Source organism: Dama dama, chromosome 13 (assembly GCF_033118175.1).
Source record: "Dama dama isolate Ldn47 chromosome 13, ASM3311817v1, whole genome shotgun sequence".
Lineage (NCBI taxonomy): Eukaryota > Metazoa > Chordata > Mammalia > Artiodactyla > Cervidae > Dama > Dama dama.
In genome coordinates, this window is record NC_083693.1 from 65,402,651 (window position 1) to 65,422,703 (window position 20,053).

Below are 20,053 nucleotides of genomic sequence, written 5' to 3' on the forward strand. Positions count from 1 at the left end.
CTGGAGAATTCTGTGGACTGTATAGTCCATCGGGTTGCCAAGAATCTGGCATGACTGAATGACTTTCACTTTCACTTTTTTCTTTCATAGCTTCATATTGGATATAGGAGAAGCATTGTCTTCTAGTGGGATGACTGGTGAACTTGAAGCCAGAAGGCATCAGTTCTGGTTGACTGTTATTGATGGGAGGAAGTAGCCTCTTTGTGCCTCAGTTTATACATCTTTGAGATGGGGATGGAGTAGAAAATAACAAGGACATGAGGCTCCTTCCAATTTAAAGGAGAACAATGAGTGATGCTTGAGAACTTGTGAAGTAATTGCTTTGAATAGGATCATAATCTTGAGTATGTTTTTGGGCAGTCTCACTCGAAATCTCTGCTCTTCTGCAGCTTGTTGAAAGAAGCCGAGTTCCATGCTGAGCAGCGGGAACATGAGCTTAATCGCCGGCGGCAGCTGGGCCTCTCCTCTTCCCACCACTCCCTGGATAACACTGACTTTGACAACAAGGATGATGATAAACACGACCAGCGGCTACTCAGTCAATTTGGAATATGGTTCTTAGTAAGAAAAGAAATTAACTACTATCTAATATCTTATGTTTTAATCCAACATTGCCCTGATGATGAGTTTCTTCTGTTCATTTTAGGGAAGTAAATAGTAAATGGTGAAAAATTAACCTTAGCATTCACTACCACCAGTGTGTGTGTGCTCAGTCATGTCCCCCAGGGACTGGAGCCCACCAATCTCCTCTATCCATAGAATTTTCCTGGCAGGAGTACTGGAGTGGATTACCATTTCCTTCTCCGGGGGATCTTCCCGACTCAGGGATCGAACCCCACTTCTCTTGTGTCTCCTGCAGTGGCAGGCGGATTCTTTACCACTGAGCCCTCTGAGAACCCAACCTTAGCATAGAAAGTCTATACTCTAGGACAGTGACTGCCCATTGGATTTACCTGTGAAGGCTTTTAAAAGATGTCATTGCCCAGATTCCATCCCAGAATCTTGGGAACTTTTTAAAAAGATCCCTTGTTGATTCTAATGAATAGCCAGGTGTTGGAATCTTTTGTGCCAGATTCTAAACTGTTGGAAATGTGTGTTTTGACAAGAAACAAGTGGGTAAGTTCCTAGTGTATATTTTGAAATATTGGATTCAATATAATTTACAGATCATTCACCTCCTACTGACGTAATATTTTGTTTGAAAGTTCAGTCACTGTGGATTTTTTTGTGTATTTATGGCAAGTGTGCAACACAGCCAGAAAAATTATAGCCAAACCAGTGCAGGGAATTTGACTCCTATTGACTGATTCAATTGAAGTATTCATTTAGGAAAGATCAAACATACAGATCCAAAGTTCCAAGAATGCTGAATTTGACAGTTCTGCAGAGAAGCAGACTTTTCTTTTTTTGCCCGTTGGAGAAATAGATTAAGTGTCACTATCTCCATAGTGATACGTCTGTTTTGTGCTTTCATATATTTTTTGCTTTGTTTCGCTTTATCAAATTGGGGTTTAATTATTGATTTTGCATGTCTCACTCCTAGAACTTATTATCTAATGACATACTGACTACTATTGTGAACTCATTGAGGCAAAGATAATGTGTTATTTATTTTTTATATTCCTGAACCCTACTTCAATGCTTAATAAAAGATTAATGAGCAAATGGTGAACAGTTTTGAAAAGTCTATTTGTAATGTGGTGAACTGAGGCGTGGTGCTCTAAGGTTTCAGAATTATTACTGCTAGGAAATTCTTGGTATATCTGATCATTTTGGAACTGAAATATATATATATACACATAATTTTTGCACTGAAGGTATTTATGAAATTTCACCTTGTAGACTTAACTTTTTAAAAGTATATACCTAGTACAGAATATGTAATTGATTTCTTTTAGGTGAAAAAGCTTAGTAGGAGGTGCGGTCTTGAGGGGAAGTTGTTGCAGTTCATCTCTCTGTAGAGAAGAACATAGTTTCCAGGATAAGTGGTCCTCCATCATTTATTTATAACTGCCTATTTCAAATAGATTATCAGGGACATCTTTTCTTTTTTTTGTTTTTGTCTTTAAACAAACATATTATGTACTGAGGCTGAAGGAGAATTTAATCTATTTCCAGGTGAGCCTCTGCACGCCCAGTGAGAATACTCCTACGGAAAGCTTGGCCAGGCTCGTGGCCATGGTGTTTCAGTGGTTTCATTCCACAGCATATATGATGGATGATGAAGTTGGAAGTTTGGTGGAAAAGCTGAAGCCTCAGTTTGTCACCAAGTGGTTGAAGACAGTATGTGATGTTCGCTTTGATGTCATGGTCATGTGCCTTCTTCCCAAACCGATGGAATTTGCTCGGGTAAGTGGAGGCTGTCAATAAAAATTAAAAAAAATTAATCAATAATTGATCTAGGAAAGAAATGGAGGGGAGAATGGATACGTGTATATGTATGAATGAGTCCCTTTGCTGGTCACCTGAAACTATCTAACTAACTAAATTAATAACATTGCTAATTAGCTATACCCCAATAAAAAAATGAAAAGTTTAAAAAAAAAAGAAAGGGGAAGTATTACTTGAGCCAACCTGAGGATTATAACCCAAGAGATAGTCTTTGAGAAAGCTCTGAGGATTGTTCCGTCTTTTGGAAGCCAAAGCACAGATATGTAAAATTTTGAGACAAAGGGTTTTATGTCAAGTGATGTATTATTGAGAGTTAACACAATCCAGATCTACACATACTAAGTGAGTAGTGCTGCTGTCCATGGGGTCACAAAGAGTCAGACATGAGTGAACGACTGAACTGAACTGAACTGAGTGGGTCACGGGTCATCATGGCCTCTTACAAGATAAGAAGGAAAGTTATTTTCCAAGCAGTTGTGAGGCTTGATGCAATTAAGAAGGAATGTTATCTCCTAAGGAAGTCTGGTTAATGCAATTGCACAACATGTACTAAAGGGGAAGGAGGAGGCCTAAATGAGCAGAGAAGAATTTTTATGTTTAAAATTTCCTTGTCCTGCTATAAAATACTCATTTTTTTCATCAAGACCTACAGCTTGGACCTTGTTGGAGAGGCAGACTTGGAGAGAAGCACTATTGTTACTTAAAACCTGGGTTTACTTCTTGGTGGTTGTTGAGCTAAAAGATACAACCACAGCAAAGGTCAGGAGAAAGAAGGATTTCTTATTAATACTTGCAGTAAGGAGAACACCAGGGATCTTTCCCAAGGCAGTATCTCTCAACAGCAAAATTGGAGACCTTTTTAGGCTAAGGATACATGCATATTCATGAAGGGGCTTGAGCAGAGGAGAATTCAGCATAGAACTGGGGCAGAGATGGACAGAGTCTAAGCTTTAGTTGATTAAAGTCAAGAGGGTCAGAAAAGGTCAACACCATCATTCCTTAGATTCTGACCAGTGGGAGGTCTTGGCATGTTGTCACCATCCTCCACCTGGGTGGGAGCCTTGCGTCCTGCAGAACTCAAAAGTATGTATCAGATTGTGATGTAGATTCCTTGAGGAAGAACTAGGACTCTTATTGCTAGACTATTGTTTCTTGACTGATTTTCCTTTCTTACTGTCCTTAAAATGGTTGATTACTGAGACCTGTTCAAGGGCAAGCATTGTGAACAGGCTTAGATCACAAAATGGCTTAGGTGACAGTGGCTTCTCTTTTGTCAATAAAACCGTGACCTGTTCTCTTTCTCTGGAGCCCTACCCTGTCTGCTGACACTACCGTAGCTACTGGAGTGTTATCAGTGTCTGTAGAAGAGGAACACCTCTCATTAATTTAGTCAATAGAGTTAAATGAGTTTAGTAACTACATGTTAGCTGATATGCTGTTTCGATGTTAGCAAACTAACATCAAACTAACATCTCAAAAGATGAGGAAGAATGGCAAGATGAATGTGTGACGTATCTTTAAAAAATTTAAGGGACTATTCTTTCCGGACATTGCTGAATATTTTAACTAAGAAACAGGAAATAGAAAAGCCTTTCCATGAGGTTGCTAGAGCTCAGCCTTTTTCTGGTTTGGGGAAAGGCTAACATTTGACTAGGAGCAGTTTCTGTGGTTTCACATATATATCTAGGGATGAATGGTCACCCCTGCCTTCTCATGTGGAATGCCCAAAAGATTTAAGGTGAAAAAGTGAAAGTTGCTTAATCATGTCCAACTGTTTGCGACCTTATGGACTATACAGTCCATGGAATTCTCCAGGCCATTCTCCAGGGGATCTTCCCAACCCAGGGATCGAACCCAGGTCTCCCACATTGCTGGCGGATTCTTTACCAGCTGAGCCACAAAGGAACTGCCCAAATGCTCCTTTTCTTCTGGCTCTAGGACAAATTTCTCTGTGCTTGTTCTCTTGTTTCTGCCTTATTGGATCACTAGTTTCAGATGCACAGCTGTTAAGACTTCATATTTCTTGAATGTAATATCATTCATTTCTAACCCAGCAAGATGGATATCTAGAATCAATTTCTGCCAGCAATACATGAAATTTATTTCAAGGTATTTTCTAAGTTTTATTTTTATTTGTGATTTTTGGGTTTGCTTTTGATGAAATCTTGAGGCAGTTTTCAGTTTAAATAAGAATTTTAAGAAGAAAACATAACACATACCTTCTAAAGAGAAGGTTTTATTAGATTTCCAGGAGTCAGAGCATTCTGTGCATTTATCAAGATACACTTCATTCTTCTTTGGTGCTACCTACTGACTCATATATAAAATCAGATTTTTGCATAATGGAAATTCCCCATTTCCTGGCATTCTTTGACTATATTGATATGTTTTCAATTATTGTTTCTTTTGGAATAGTAAAGAATTAGTGTGGTATGATTCTGAAAAGAGCTTCCCAGGCGGTGCTAGTGGTAAAGAATGCCTGGGTCAGGTAAATCACCTGAAGAAGAAAATGGCAACCCACTCCAGTATTCTTGCCTGGAACCCCATGAATTCTGAAAAATAAGAGGAAATTATTATATTGGGAGGAAAACTTTTCCTCTTCCAACTTGAGTCCAACAGTTGGGAGCCTGCGTGTAATTGGCAAGAGACATTAACAAGAATTTCCAGACATTCAAGTTGATTTAGAAAAGGCAGAGGAACCAGAGATCAAATTGCCAACATCTACTGGATCATACAAAAAGCAAGAGAATTCCAGAAAAACATCTACTTCTGCTTCATTGACTCTGCCAATGCCTTTGACTGTGTGGATCACAACAAACTATGGAAAATTCTTAAAAGAGATGGTAATACCAGATCACCTTGCTTGCCTCCTGAGAAATCTGTATGCTGGTTAAGAAGCAACAGTTAGAACCAGACGTGGAAAAACAGACTGATTCCAAATTGGGAAAGGAGTACATCAAAGCTGTATGTTGTCACCCTGATTATTTAACTTATATGCAGAGTACATCATGTGAAATGCTGGACTGGATGAAGCACAAACTGGAATCAAGATTGCCGGAAGAAATATCAATAATCTCAGATATGCAGATGACACCACCCTTATGGTAGAAAGCAAAGAGGAACTGAAGAGCTTCTTGATGAAAGTGAAAGAGGAGAGTAAAAAAGCTGGCTTAAAACTCAACATTCAATAAACTAAGATCATGGCATCTGGTTCCAGCACTTCATAGCAAATAGATTGGGAAACAATGGAAATGGTGACAGACTTTATTTTCTTGGGCTCCAAAATCACTGCAGATGGTACTGCAGCCATGACATTAAAAGACAATTGCTCCTTGGAATAAAAGCTACAACAAACCTAGACAGCATGTTAAAAAGCAGAGACACTGCTTTGCCAAAAAAGGTCCATCTAGTCAAAGCTATGGTTTTTCCAGTAGTCATGTATGGATGTGAGAGTTGGAGTATAAAAAAAGCTGAGCGCCAAAGAACTGATGCTTTTGAACTGTGGTGCTGGAGAAGACTCTTGAGAGTCCATTGGACTGCAAGGAGATCAAACCAGTCAATCCTAAAGGAGATCAGTCCTGAATATTCATTGGAAGGACTGATGCTGAAGCTGAAACTCCAATACTTTGGCCACCTGATTCGAGGAACTGACTCATTGGAAAATACCCTGATGCTGGGAAAGATTGAAGGTGGGAGGAGAAGGGGATGACAGAGGATAAGATGGTTGAATGGCATCATCGACTTGATGGACATGAGTTTGAGCAAGCTTTGGGAGTTAATGATGGACAGGGAAGCCTGGAATGCTGCAGTCCATGGGGTCACAGAGTCGGACACGACTAAGTGACAGAACTGACTTGTTATTAACAAGAGAAGAGACAAAGTTTATTTACATTTACACACAGAAGTACTCATTGATGGGAAGCTTTTTCGATAACCAGAGATAAAAAGTCTATATACCAAACTTCTAGAGTGTGAGGGGCATTTGTGAGGAGGCTTGAAGGGGAAGATAGGGAAAGTTCTTTTGGTTGTTTTGATGCTAATGGAAAGGGGCAGCCTTTCTCCAAGGCAGCTGTATTCACAAGAACTCCCTTTGGAGGGGCTTAATAGAGGCCATATTTTCTGGAGGCGCCAGTTTAGTCAGATAAAGGAAGTTCGGATAAGATTTCTCTCTGTGTCTTCTTTAGTGCAAATATTTCCATCTAATATAGTCTTTATACTGACTCTGGGGGTCTGAGTGCCTTTCCACCTTTTCCCCATCTGTAACTTCCCTAGAAGTTTCACACAAAAAGGAATCTAGGTTGACTGACTTGGAGAGAAGATTTGGGTTAGGAACTGCTAGGTAAGAGATACGCAAAAGAGGAAAAGGACATAAATTAAAATAAGGAAATAGAAAACAGAGATTAGTGGTTAGGGTAGACTGTAAACCTAATTTCTATGGCCTAAGGAAAACAGTCAAGATTTCTAGATGCTGGGCTTGAAGCATCTTCAGACGATGAGCTCATCAGCGTCACTGTCATGGTCATTTTCTAGAGCAGAGTCTGGAAGATGTGGATGTTTGGTGAACTTCCCGAGTGGCCTAAACTGTTGAAGCAAGAAGTCTTTTGAAGTTTATATCAAGCTGCCTGCTTTAGCTTGATGGGCTTTGGGACAAGACAGCCTAGAGTCTCAGTAAGGATCTGGTCAGTCAGGTTTTAGTTCTCAGTGACACCAACTCAGGAAGGTAGGAAAAACAATTGGGAACATTAATGACTCACAAAGTGTGCATGACAGCGGAATCCAGTTTATAAAGAGGTGAAAAATAGCTCAGTGAACAGGACTAGATCTGATAATCCGCAAGTGTGAGTATAGTGTTCTGTTGAAACAAACAATTTCTTAATTTTCCCAGTTTTGACCAAAGATAATTAGATATTCTGTTCACAAAGTAAGTCTAGCCTCATTAAATTTGGCCTGATTATTTACATACAACAAAAGTGGTATTTGACCACATGGGCCTTCAAGGGTTTGTTTTGCTGCAAGTTTTTTCGAGAATCTCAGATTGGACTTTTAAAGGCCTTTCCATGCTGGGAAGCCAAGCCAAGAATTTGTCATATTTATCTGTAGTATTTGTAGATTTGTGTGAATTTTTCTTTTTGAGATCCCTTGAATGCTCTAAGGTTTCTGGGTCTGTCAGGAAATGACTTTTCTTATTTGCTTATAGACTGGGGACATCAAAAGTCAAGTAGCAGACTGGTTTTTCCAAGAGGGCTTTATAAGCAGGGGCTTCATAATGTCCACCTTAGTTCTTTAAAGCTGTTTGGTCATATTTGATTCTTTGTGTATCTTTCTCAAGTTTGACATTTCAGTCAAAGCCTTGATAACATAACCAATTTTTGCTATTATGTCCAGTTACAAGGAGAACAGATTTTTATTAAGCTTGTGTAAATAACTGTGCATGTGTGTTAAGTCACTTCAGTCATGTTCAGCTCTGTGTGATGCTGTGGACCGTAGCCACCCAGGTTCTTTTGCCCACGGGATTCTCCAGACAAGAATACTGGAGTAAGGCTTCCCTGGTGGCTCAGAGGGTAAAGCATCTGCCTGCAATGCAGGAGACCCAGATTCGATCCCTGCATCAGGAAGATCCCCTGGAAGAGGAAATGGCAACCCACTCCAGTATTCTTGCCTGGAGAATCCCTTGGACAGAGGAGCCTGGCAGGCTATGGTCAACAGGGTTGCAAAGAGTTGGAAGCGATTTAGCACAGTGCACAAGTATAATTGATTTACTTTGCTATACAGCAGAAACGAATACAACATTGTAAATCAACTATACTCCAATAAAAATTAATTAAAAAAGAAAATGGCTGTGATTAAAGATCTGATGAGAGTAACTGGAATTATGATGTTAAAGTTATTCCATTATTGTCTACTATCAGGCAAAGCAGCATAAAATATAATCATGAGCATAAAAGGCATATAATTTTTACAAATTCCATATAATTTCTGAAATATTTATGTTAAAAATAATTACCTAGAGATATAAGCTAGAGAGGGTTAAGCATCTCTTCTTATTTGCCAATGCTTTTCATGCAATTCAACATATCAAACAGACCTAATTAGTTTAACATCTCTTTTTACTAGGAGAGAAGAATCCTTTGAGATTTTCTGAAAGAGGTCTCAGAAGTCTCAAAGTCAATTTGAGACCAAGATTTTATTTAGGATTTGATTTTGGAAAGCAAAATATCTAAAGTTGTCAAAAGATCAAAAGGTTTGGATATTCAAGTAATCAGGATGATATGTTGCTATGAAGTAATACTTAGTTATCCATTCAACCAAACTGGCAATTCAAATTTCAAAAATAAATATGGAATCTAATGTGATAATTTAAAAAATTAGCATATTGGGTTATTGTTACCATCTTTTAAAATTCCATATATATGTGTTAGTATGCTGTATTGGTCTTTATCGTTCTGGCTTACTTCACTCTGTATAATGGGCTCCAGTTTCATCCATCTCATTAGAACTGATTCAAATGAATTCTTTTTAATGGCTGAGTAATATTCCATTGTGTATATGTACCATAGCTTCCTTATCCATTCGTCTGCTGATGGGCACCTAGGTTGCTTCCATGTCCTGGCAATTATAAACAGTGCTGTGATGAACATTGGGGTGCACGTGTCTCTTTCAGAAAAAGAGACACAGATGTACAGAGCAGACTTTTGGACTCTGTGGGAGAAGGCGAGGGCGGGATGTTCTGAGAGAAGAGCATTGAAACAAGTATACTATCAAGGGTGAAACAGATCACCAGCCCAGGTTGGATGCATGAGACAAGTGCTCAGGGCTGGTGCACTGGGAAGACCCAGAGGGATGGGATGGGGAGGGAGGCGGGAGGGGGGATCGGGATGGGGAACACATGTAAATCCATGGCTGATTCATGTCAATGTATGGCAAAAACCACTACAATATTGTAAAGTAATTAGCCTCCAACTAATAAAAATAAATGAAAAAAAAAAAAGTTAGCTTTTTTAACATTGAAAAGACTTGGTTCTCTTAAATAATTGAGGACATGATGAAGATGTGTGCCCACCTCCCCGCCGCCAACAGATCTTATACAATTTTCTATTTTCAGTCATATTTCTGCCCTTCACTTTCCTCTTTGTCACCCAGATAACCTTTATACAACCTCTACACAGCTACTTTAGGACAGAATTACTCTTTCTTTCCTTAACAAAACACACATCCTACATTCCTCGAATATTCTGCATACAGAGGTTTTTTCCTTCACCCTTATTATTTCTAGAAGTTTCACTTATATATTGATTATAATTTTCAACACTTAATGATCTCTGTTTTTCAAAGACCAGGAGGTAAACAATTGTGAATTGCTCGTCACATACCAACATTTTGTAGCAATGCTTATGATTATACTATTTTTTTATACTTTATAGTTTTATGATTATACTATTATACTCAGTGCTGATAACCTCTATCATAACTTCTACTGGATGTGCTTCTTCATAGTGTGATTTCTCAGCATGGCAAAATGAACATATTTATTAGCAGATTCAAATAATTTTAGCATCTCTGTAAAAATAAGCCAAAGGTAGATAAAATTAAACTTATTTAGAAATGATCTGGATATTCAATGAACATCTTTCATGTAACTTAATATAAATTTAATTTCAGGTTATGAAAAAGATTTTGGAAACTACTTCTAAGAAGATATGTCATAAAACACAATTATTGTTGAAATAAAGCTTGTCATAATAATTTAATTTGATTAAAATGAAATCCGTCTTATAATTTAAACATCTAGTAAATATAATATTACCTTATTTGACTAGTAAACCCATGTAGAATAAAAACTGTGTTCATATCATACTCAGTGCTGGTAACTCAGAAGATGCAGCTGTTTTTATCAAACCAACAATATTAAAATAGTCTTATTTATCAAAGATTTACACAAACTGTTACAGAACTCATATTTGGCTGATCGCCATTTAAAAACCAACACTTGAGAGGCAAATGTTGGTGGAAAGGAAAAATTGCTTTAATCAGAAAAGCCAGCAATCTGGGGAGAAAGCAAATTCATTTCCCAATACCAAATTGGAAGATTCTGCTCCTTCATGACAGTTTTTTAAATTTAATTTTTTAGTTGAAGTACAGTTGATTTATAATGTCATGCCAGTCTCTGCTCAACAGCAAAGTGACTCAGTTATACACATGTGAAAATTCTGTTTTTAGTATTCTTTTCCATTATGGTTTATTATAAGATATTGAATATAGTTCCCTGTGTTTTACAGTAGGACCTTGTGGTTTGTCCACCCTATGTAATACTTTCCATCTACTATTCCCAAACTCCCTGTCCTTCTCTTCCCCACCTCCCTCTCCCTTGGCAACCGCAAGCCTGTTCTCTACATCTGTGGGTCTATTTCTGATTTGTAGAGAGGTTCATTTGTGCCATATTTCCACATTTGAGATTTCACATGTGTGATGTCATACGGCATTTGTCTTTCACTTTCTGATTTACTTCACTTAGCACGATCATCTGTAGTTGCATCCATGTTGCTGCAGATGGTATTATTTCTTTTTTATGGCTGAGTAGTATTCCATCGTGGGCTTCCCTGGTGACTCAGTTGGTAAAGAATCTTCCTGCAGTGCAGGAGACCGGGGTTCAATCCCTGGGTCTGAAAGATCCCCTGGAGAAGGAAATGGCAACCCACTCCAGTACTGTTGCCTGGGAAATCCCATGGACAGAGGAGCCGGGCAGACACAAAGAGTTGGACACGACTTAGCAAGTAAACCACCACCAGCAGTATTCCTTTGTATATGTGTACCACATCTTTATCCATTCACCTACTGATGAATGTTTGGTTGTTTCCATGTTTTGGCTATTGTGAGTAGTGCTGTTGTGAATATAGGGTTGCATATATCTTCTTGAATTACAGTTTTGTCTGAGTATATGTCCAGGAATAGGATTGCTGGACTGTATGGTAATTTTATTTTTAGTTTTTTGAAAAATCTCCATACTCTTTTCCACAGGGGTTGAACCACCTTACATTCCCACCAACAGTGTAGGAGGGTTCCCTCTTCTTCACACCCACTCTAGCATTTGTTATTTGTAGACTTTGGATGATGGCTCTTCTGACTGGTGTTAGGTGGGATCAGCCATGACGGTTTTTAAAGGGAAAAAGGGGAGAGACTCTTAGTGAATGATCAAGGCGGGAGGTTGGGTTCTGCATCATTCTCCATTGGGTGCGGACTGGCTGACTCTTCAGATGGTATGTTACTTGTGTGATCTGCCTGTAGGATCTGCTTTGGGGGCTGCTGGAAGTAGAAAGCTAGTCATTCTTTAACTACTTAGCTCTTCATTCTTACTTCTTTTAATCTGGGAAAGGAATCAACAGGTTAGGCAAAGCATGGTGTACTTTCAGGAAAGCATTAAGCCAGGAATTAGGTTAAATTGCTGCATGATCTCATTCGTAAAACAAGTAGGCAAACAGGAAAGGGCCAAAAAGCTGCTTACAAATCCCCACTTGTCCAACATCATTTCGTATCTATGGGATTAGGGAGAAAAGTCCGTCTTCTATAACTTCTTCCTGCTGACATAGGGTTTTAGGAATATTTAATTTTATAAGCTCTTAGTTTTCTAGAAAGCTTATTGAGAATAGAAATCTTTTAAGGAATTTAATAAATTAATTTGGCAAAGCCATCCAGAAGAAGAAAATAGTGTATATACATACCATACATATAAAAACATATACATAAGGGGCCCAAGTACATAAGGGCTTCCCTGGTGGCTCAAATGAGAAAAAGAATCTACCTGCAATGCAAGAGACCTGGGTTTGAGCCCTGGGTTGGAAAGATCCGCTGGAGAAGGGAATGGCAACCCAATCCAGTATTCTTTCCTGGAAAATTCCTTGGCCAGAGGACCTGCCTGGTGGGCTACAGTCCATCGGATTGCAGAGTTGGACACGACTGAGTGACTAACACTTACTTACAAATACAGACATTATAGCAAAGACTATCATAGTAATACAAAATTCGCTAGTATATGTAAGAGCTTGTTTTCATCTTGGCCTTGCTGCTGCTGCTGCTAAGTCGCTTCAGTCGTGTCCGACTCTGTGCGACCCCATAGACGGCAGACCACCAGGCTCCGCCGTCCCTGGGATTCTCATCTTGGCCTTACTTTTGTTCAAATTATGTTTTTAGAAGATGGAACAAATTGTTAGCTTCATATAAAGGATAAAACTTTTAATCAATATTTGTAGGGCAGACCCTTAAGAGCTTTTTTATTTGCCCTCATATGTAATCTTATGGAGTCTATGATTCAACCTCAGATAGTTATTTCAGCTGACTAAAAAGTTACTTTTTAAAGGCTGGAGAGTGCTAAGGAAAAAGGCATTGGGGGTTTGTTAAGAGGAGTGTTAATTGATGCGTATCAGGAGGAGAAATAAATTTCTCCTATTTTATGACAAGAGGCAATAGTACAAGTAAAAGCAAGGCATCTCTTGGGCTGAGAGCCACATTTATGTCCTTGAATATTTGCATTTATAGAGATGATTCTCAGATCCTTGAAAAGATAGTGCTGAATGGCAGAAGATTTAAGTCTCAGAGAGGGAGAGAAAGGATGCAGGTTTGTAAAATAACAATCTAAGGACATTTCAAGGACATGTTTGTCTATTAAAATGTTTTGGATGGGACAAACAGATTCTTTCGGTAGCACTGAGATTTTATAGGTATTTTGAGGGAGGAGATTTATGGGAGGTGGAAAAATTATTCGTGTTGAGAATCTGAAGTTTTTAACAGGTCCAAGTTGAGGCCTCAGTTGAGAAGAGGGCTCAAAGGAGCTTGTCTGAGGAAGCTGAGGCCTAAGGCAATTACTATTTAAGTGTTTCTTCTTAAGGGCGGGACAGTCCCTTTTCCTTGTTCTGACTTTTCATAATATCTGTAAGCATCTTGAGATGAATAGGGGAGGCTTTGGGACTGGTAAGAAAGATAGATGAGCTTTGGGATTCTTCTAGAATCACAGTTACATTTTTGTAAATACTCAGTAAGGCAAGGCCACTTATTTTTAATTCTTCAAAGCATTAGATGACAGCCTCAATAATAACATTAAGGAGCTGGCCTGCCCACCCAACCCCATTACTTTGAATTAACTTCTATTATATCAGGACTAGATTTTCAACTAAATTGGAAAAGACTCCTATGAACTGAGATTTGCAAATTTAGAGCTGTGTGCCTTTGTAATATTTTTTATAAATTGTATGACAAAGGTTTTAGACTGTATTCCTCTGAGTAGATCGTTCTATTTTAGCCCAATTAAGTTTCTGAGGGAAGGCCTTAATAATGTCTCCTACCAGGCTCTGAATGTCAACTTCCAACTGGGTCATTCGTAGGAGGGACATGGTAGAGGGGGGTTTATGGTGGGTGTGGGTTTTAATTTTCTTTCTAAATCTGATTTCTGTTCTTGGATTATGTTAAGGGAGTCTTTTAGGCTAGCTGTGACTGTGTGTGTGTGTGTGTTTCTGTCTGCTTGGTCCTCCCATAGTTGATAAAGAGAACATTTATTTAGGGCGAGAGCTCTCTAAAATCTTCTTAAATATAAAAACTTTTCCAAATCAAAGGATCCACTGTCTGGTCACTGACAACTTAGGATCTTCATAGGTAAATCTGTTTCAAAATGTGATTCAAAACCAATAGGCCTTTGTATGACTTAAGCATAAATTAAACAGCCCAAGGGACCTCAGTAATGATACTCCAACAATCTCGGCATTATCAGTGTTAGTTCTTCTGTGTACCTAACAACAACAACAATCTCGGAAATACAGTCACTTCCTGAAAATATTTAGTCAGGCATCTAGGATGTTGGCCAATGTGATACTAAATAAATACTTGAAATTTAAATTGAATTGATTTATTTTAATGATGTAGAATTCTAGATATGAAAATTAAATACTGAAGATTGAATTCATTTGAAGTAAGACAGTTTTGGGACAATTAATCTATGACCAAGGAGGCAAGAATATACAATGGGGAAGAGACAGCCTGTTCAATAAATGATATTGGGAAAACTGGGCAGTTATGTGCAAAAGAATCAAATTAGACTACTTTCTCATACTATATACAAAAATAAATTCACAATGGATTAAAGACTTAAATGTAAAAGCTGAAACCATAAAATGTCTAAAAGAAATCATAGGTAGTATGCTCTTTGATATTAGTCTTAATACTATTTTTTATATATGTCCCCTTAAGCAAGGGAAACAAAAGCAAAAATAATCACATGGGGCTACATCAAACTAAAAAGCTTTTGCACAGCAAAGGAAACTTTCACAAAAGGAAGAGGCCACATGCTGAATGGGAGGAGATATTTGTAAATGGTATATCTGATAGAGGGTTAATATCCAAAATATACAAAGAACTCATACAACTCAATATAAGAAAATCTGATTAAAATTGACCAGAGAACCTGAATAGACGTTCTTTCAAAGAAGATATACAAATGGCCAGCAGACACATGGAAAGACGCTCAAGATCACTAATGATCAGGGAAGTGCAAATCAAAACCACAATGAGCTATATACCTGTCAGAATCGCTGTTACCAAAAAGATGACAAATAGCAAGTGCTGATGAGGATGTGGAGAAAAGGAAATTTTTTGTGCCTTTTCTATGGGAATGTAAATTGATGCATCCACTATGGAAAACAGTGTGGAGATTCCTCAGAAAACTTAAAAATAGAACTATCATATGATTCAGCAACTTCACTGTTGGCCATTAAAATAGATATATGCACCCCTATATTAATTGCAGCATTATTTACAATAGAGAAGACATGGAAGCAACCTAAGTGTCCATTGATAGATGAATGTATAAAAATGTGGTACATATATGATGGAATATTACTCAACCATAAAAAAGAATGGAAAAGAATGCTGCCTTTTGTGACAACGTGGATAAACCTACAGAGCATTATGCTAACTGAAATAAGTCAATGAAAGACAAATACTGAATGATTTCACTTATATGTGGAGCCTAAAAAACAAATGAATAAACATAACAAAACAGAGACAGAGTTGTAGATACAAAGAAGAAACAGTGTTTCCCAGAAGGGAGGAGGTTTAAGGGGAAGAGAGAAATAGGTGAGGAAGTTTAAGAGGTATAAACTTCCAGTTGCAAAATAAATGAGTCACAGATATGAAATGTACAGTGTAGGGGAAATAGAGTCAGCAACTATGTAATATCTTTATATGGTGACATGATAACTAGGTTTATTGTGGTGATCATTTTGAAATGTATAGAAATGTCAAATCACTATGGAAAGATTGAGGGCAGGAGGGGAAGGGGACGACAGAGGATGAGATGTTTGGATGGCATCACCAACTCAATGGACATGAGTTTGTGTAGGCTCCAGGAGTTGGTGACGGACAGGGAGGCCTGGCGTGCTGCACTTCATGGGGTCACAAAGAGTCGGACACGACTGAGTGACTGAACTGGACTGAACTGATGTTGTGTAACAGGAGCTAACATGGTGCTATAGGTCAATCATACTTCAAAAAGGAACAAACCAACTCATAGAAAAAGATCATGTTTATGGTCACCAGAGGTGGGGGTGGGGGAAAGGGGAATTAGATGAAGGCAGTCAAAAGGTAGAAAATTTAAGTTATAATAGCAGGATATAATGTAAAAGCATGATAAATATAATTAACATTGCTGTTTATGTCAAAGTTAAAAGAGTACATTTTAACAGTTCTCATCACAAGAGAAAAAATACCTTTCTATTTCTTTTATTTTGTATCTACATGAGGTGCTGTGCTTAGTCGCAGTCGTGCCCAACTCTTTGTGACCCCATGGTCTGTAGCCCGCCAGGCTCCTCTGTCCATGGGGATTCTCCAGGCAAGAATATTGGAGAGGGTTGCCATGCCTTCCTCCAGGGATGGCTGTTCACTAAATCTACTGTAGTAATCATTTCATGATGTATGTAAGTCAAATCATTATACTACACACTTTAAACTTATATACTGCTGTATGTCAATCATAACTCAGTAAAACTGCAAGGGAAAAATAATATAGTTTCTCCCAAATTTTGTGTCATATGGTAAAGACAGAGGACCAGTGAACCCTTTGTTACTTTGATAATAGTAATATATATTTACCTAAAATCAGAATTACAAACAGAACCTCAAGTTGTGATTTTAAGATTTTCTGCCTTAGAAAATTAACATCCTATCTTAATTAGTAAAAAAAAAATTTTTTTTTAAATTCATAGATTCAACCAGCTTTAGAACATTCTTAGGAAAAAAACTGTGACAGGATATGCAGTGTAGGAAAAAAAGAGTACTCTCTGCCACTTTATTTTCCACGATGAAAAGTCTCCAGTACAAAGAGTACGGTGGTAGAAATCCTTCTACGGTGGTAGAAGTTCCTTTGAAAGGCAAGTTTAACTGCACATATTTGCAGTGGATTTGTCACACCTTAGAAATAAAACTTCATTGTTCTAAGAATAAATTTTTGGAATTTTAATGCACAGGCGATTTGGAAAATCTGCAGTAAAATAATTCAAATTCAGTCTCTGGTCAGTATTTGGATCTATTTGCAACTATTTTCTTTTCAGAAACTAAGGGATCCTGGTGGTTTGTAGTTTTTTTTACAAACCTCACTCAATATACTTGGCACAGATTTCAGATGTAATGGATTGTGGTCTTTCTTTGTACCCATTTCATTTAGTATTTCCTTGGGTATAAATGTAACGAGTGCATTTTATTCTTTTCCCCTGTGGCTGTGGAAATCCCATCAGGTTGGTGGATACTGGGATAAATCCTGTAGCACAGTGACTCAGCTGAAGGAAGGTCTCAACAGAATCCTCTGCCTGATCCCCTACAATGTGATCAGTCAGTCTGTGTGGGAGTGCATCATGCCAGAATGGCTGGAAGCCATCAGAACAGAAGTCCCAGATAATCAGTTAAAAGAATTCAGGGAAGTATTAAGGTGGGTAAGTAGTTTAATGAAGTCACTGTAATTATAATGATATCTAGCATTTATGAAGCATGTACTGTGTGCCAGGCACTGTGCTAAGCATTTTATATAATCTCATAGAATTTTTACAAGCTTATTGAGAAATTGGAATTGTTCAAATTGAAATTTTTGTTGTTGTTCAGTCGCTCAGTTGCATGCAACCCCCTGGGGTCGGACGTAACTAAGAGACTGAACAGCGATTGCTGTAAATTGTGCCAAGATGATCTGTAATCGTTCAGAAAGGATTTTGTTCTGATGGGATAATAAATAGATATTGTTTGTTTATAAATAAAATATATAATAAAAACATTGTTTATCTTCAAATACAATTATGATTTGGATAAAGTTGGAAAAGTACAAAGGGACACTGTTTTAAGATGCTGAGGAGCAACTCTAGTTTCTTAGAAAATGCAATGCCTTCTATTAAACCCAATATAAATACGAACACTAATGTTATTAACAACCATAGAAATTATTTATATCTATTCTACGGACATAAGCTATTACAGTAAAATGAAACATGCTAATAACAGTTCAGAACTCAGGTTAATCTAAAATGTTTGGTTCCCCAAATAAGATATAGTTGGGAAGACAACAGTAAACCCTAATATATGCCCATTGGTCATTTACCTTTGTTGCTCTGCTTTCCAGCAAAATGTTTGACATTGAGCTTTGCCCTCTACCTTTTTCGATGGAAGAGATGTTTGGCTTTATTAGTTGTCGGTTCACAGGATATCCTTCCTCTGTGCAGGAACAAGCTTTACTGTGGCTTCATGTAAGTGAATGATACTTTTGATCATTTTGGGCAATAGCTTTTAGCTTATGAACTTTAGCCCCTCAGGTAGATCAGCAGGGAGTTATTGCAAAGAATCGGTAAATCTGTATGTTTGTTAATTGCAGATTGCTTGCAGATTATACTAGTTCAGGAGAAAAGCAATGAACCAAGGCAACAAGAGTGACATGGAAAGAAGGGGACAGTCAGGAGATACTTTATTAGAAGTTTTATTAAAAAGAACATGGCAATTTATCCAATGTGGAGGGTGGAGGCGTGGGAATATTCAATGATAGCTTTGAATTTTTTAGTATGAAAAATTGAGGACAACTGCAGATAGAATAAAATTGAGGACAACTGCAGATAGAATATGTGAGGCTAATGTCCTTACGTTCAATAGGTCACTTTAGGAAAATGTTAAATGTAGTTTTTTTGAGTTTTAAAGTTTATGTCTTGGGGGGACATATGCCTTTTTCCCCCCAGGTATTATCGGAGTTAGACATCATGGTTCCACTTCAGCTATTAATCAGTATGTTTTCTGATGGAGTTAATTCTGTCAAAGAACTGGCAAATCAAAGAAAATCAAGAGTCAGTGAACTGGCAGGGAACCTTGCAGCTCGAAGGGTAATTATTGCCATAATTGTCTTTGTCTTACTTGTAAAGATTTTGAAAACTCTTGTCAATTATAGTGGGCCTTAAAGTGGCATCATCGTAAACTGCTTTGGAAATGCCTTTTTATCCTATCCCACTCACTCTATTAACCTTTTAAGCACACTGAATAATAGAAAACATCGATCTAAGATATATTTGATATATTCTATAATCAGTTATTGAGTTTTCATATTCCTTTGAGTTTTTCTCCTACACATCTCTGTTAGCTATCTCTCCCCTTGATAAACCAAAACAGTAGCTTGTGGGGGTACTATGCCTTTTTTTTTTTTTTGGTTTTCTGGTGAAGAATAATTCTTTACCAGGTACTGGGCAGATCAGTGCTTTACTTTGGGAATGAGGAGTTTGGATATTGTTGTTTGTATGTTTTTTTCTACTGTGTTTTGGGAAAAAATGATCAGCTATAGTGGTGACTGAGTGATACTGTCACTGTGAACTAACTAAGCCCATCTTATCGATCCCTTTGTGCCTTTGAGGATGACAGAAGTCAGTACAGTCTGATCTAAAGCATATGGAAGCTGTTGGGTGTTTATAATAACTTTTCTATGGAGGACCTGATAAAATTTCTGCTCTTGTGCTGACATCCCCAGACCATGATCAGCTTTGGAGAGGCTAACTATCAACTGGTGGTGGGTGAGGACTGTTCTGGTCCTCTAGTTCTGTCTAGCCTCTCCAAAAGATCTTCCCTGCTGTATACCACAACCCTCCAGTCATTCTACCTGCTATCTGGGGATTAGAGAACATAACAAAATCATGGGATCATAGATTGTATTTAGTGCTTTTTAAAAACTTTTACAATTTTTAAAAAATTTAAATTTGCTTTTATTTCTAAAAAACTGTTTTAGCCTCTAATAGTCAATGATCAAGAAAACTCATGATGCTCACAAGAGCCATTCAGAGAATTTAATCCATATGTGACATTTATGTGCATGTGTGCCAAGTTGCTTGAGCTGGATCTAACTCTTTGTGACCCTATTGGGCTGTAGCCTATCAGATTCCTCTGTCCATGGGATTCTCCAGGCAAGAATTAATGATATTTTATAATACCATCATACTCATAGGATTAATGCTTTTAAAATGCCTTTTTAAAAAAAATTACTTCTTTTCTCATGTGCCTCATAGGAACCAGCTGTCCAATATTTATATTTTATTTCTTTCTTTGGTAACCTTTAATATTACAGTACATGATTAGCACTTTATACTGTGTAGTGTATTCACATGTGATGACATCA

The 20,053-nt window shown here is 37.8% G+C and overlaps 1 protein-coding gene across 2 annotated transcripts in view; it reads left to right on the forward strand.

Annotated features, from left to right (window-relative positions):
- Positions 1–20,053, forward strand: part of UNC79 (unc-79 homolog, NALCN channel complex subunit) — a 212,596-nt gene that overhangs the window by 65,213 nt on the left and 127,330 nt on the right. For both annotated transcript variants that reach the window (XM_061159335.1, XM_061159336.1), the window contains exons 11-15: positions 390–561; positions 2,119–2,349; positions 17,163–17,353; positions 18,032–18,155; positions 18,636–18,776. In XM_061159335.1, the coding sequence (XP_061015318.1) occupies positions 390–561; positions 2,119–2,349; positions 17,163–17,353; positions 18,032–18,155; positions 18,636–18,776 (859 nt within the window). The remainder of the gene's footprint in view (positions 1–389; positions 562–2,118; positions 2,350–17,162; positions 17,354–18,031; positions 18,156–18,635; positions 18,777–20,053) is intronic.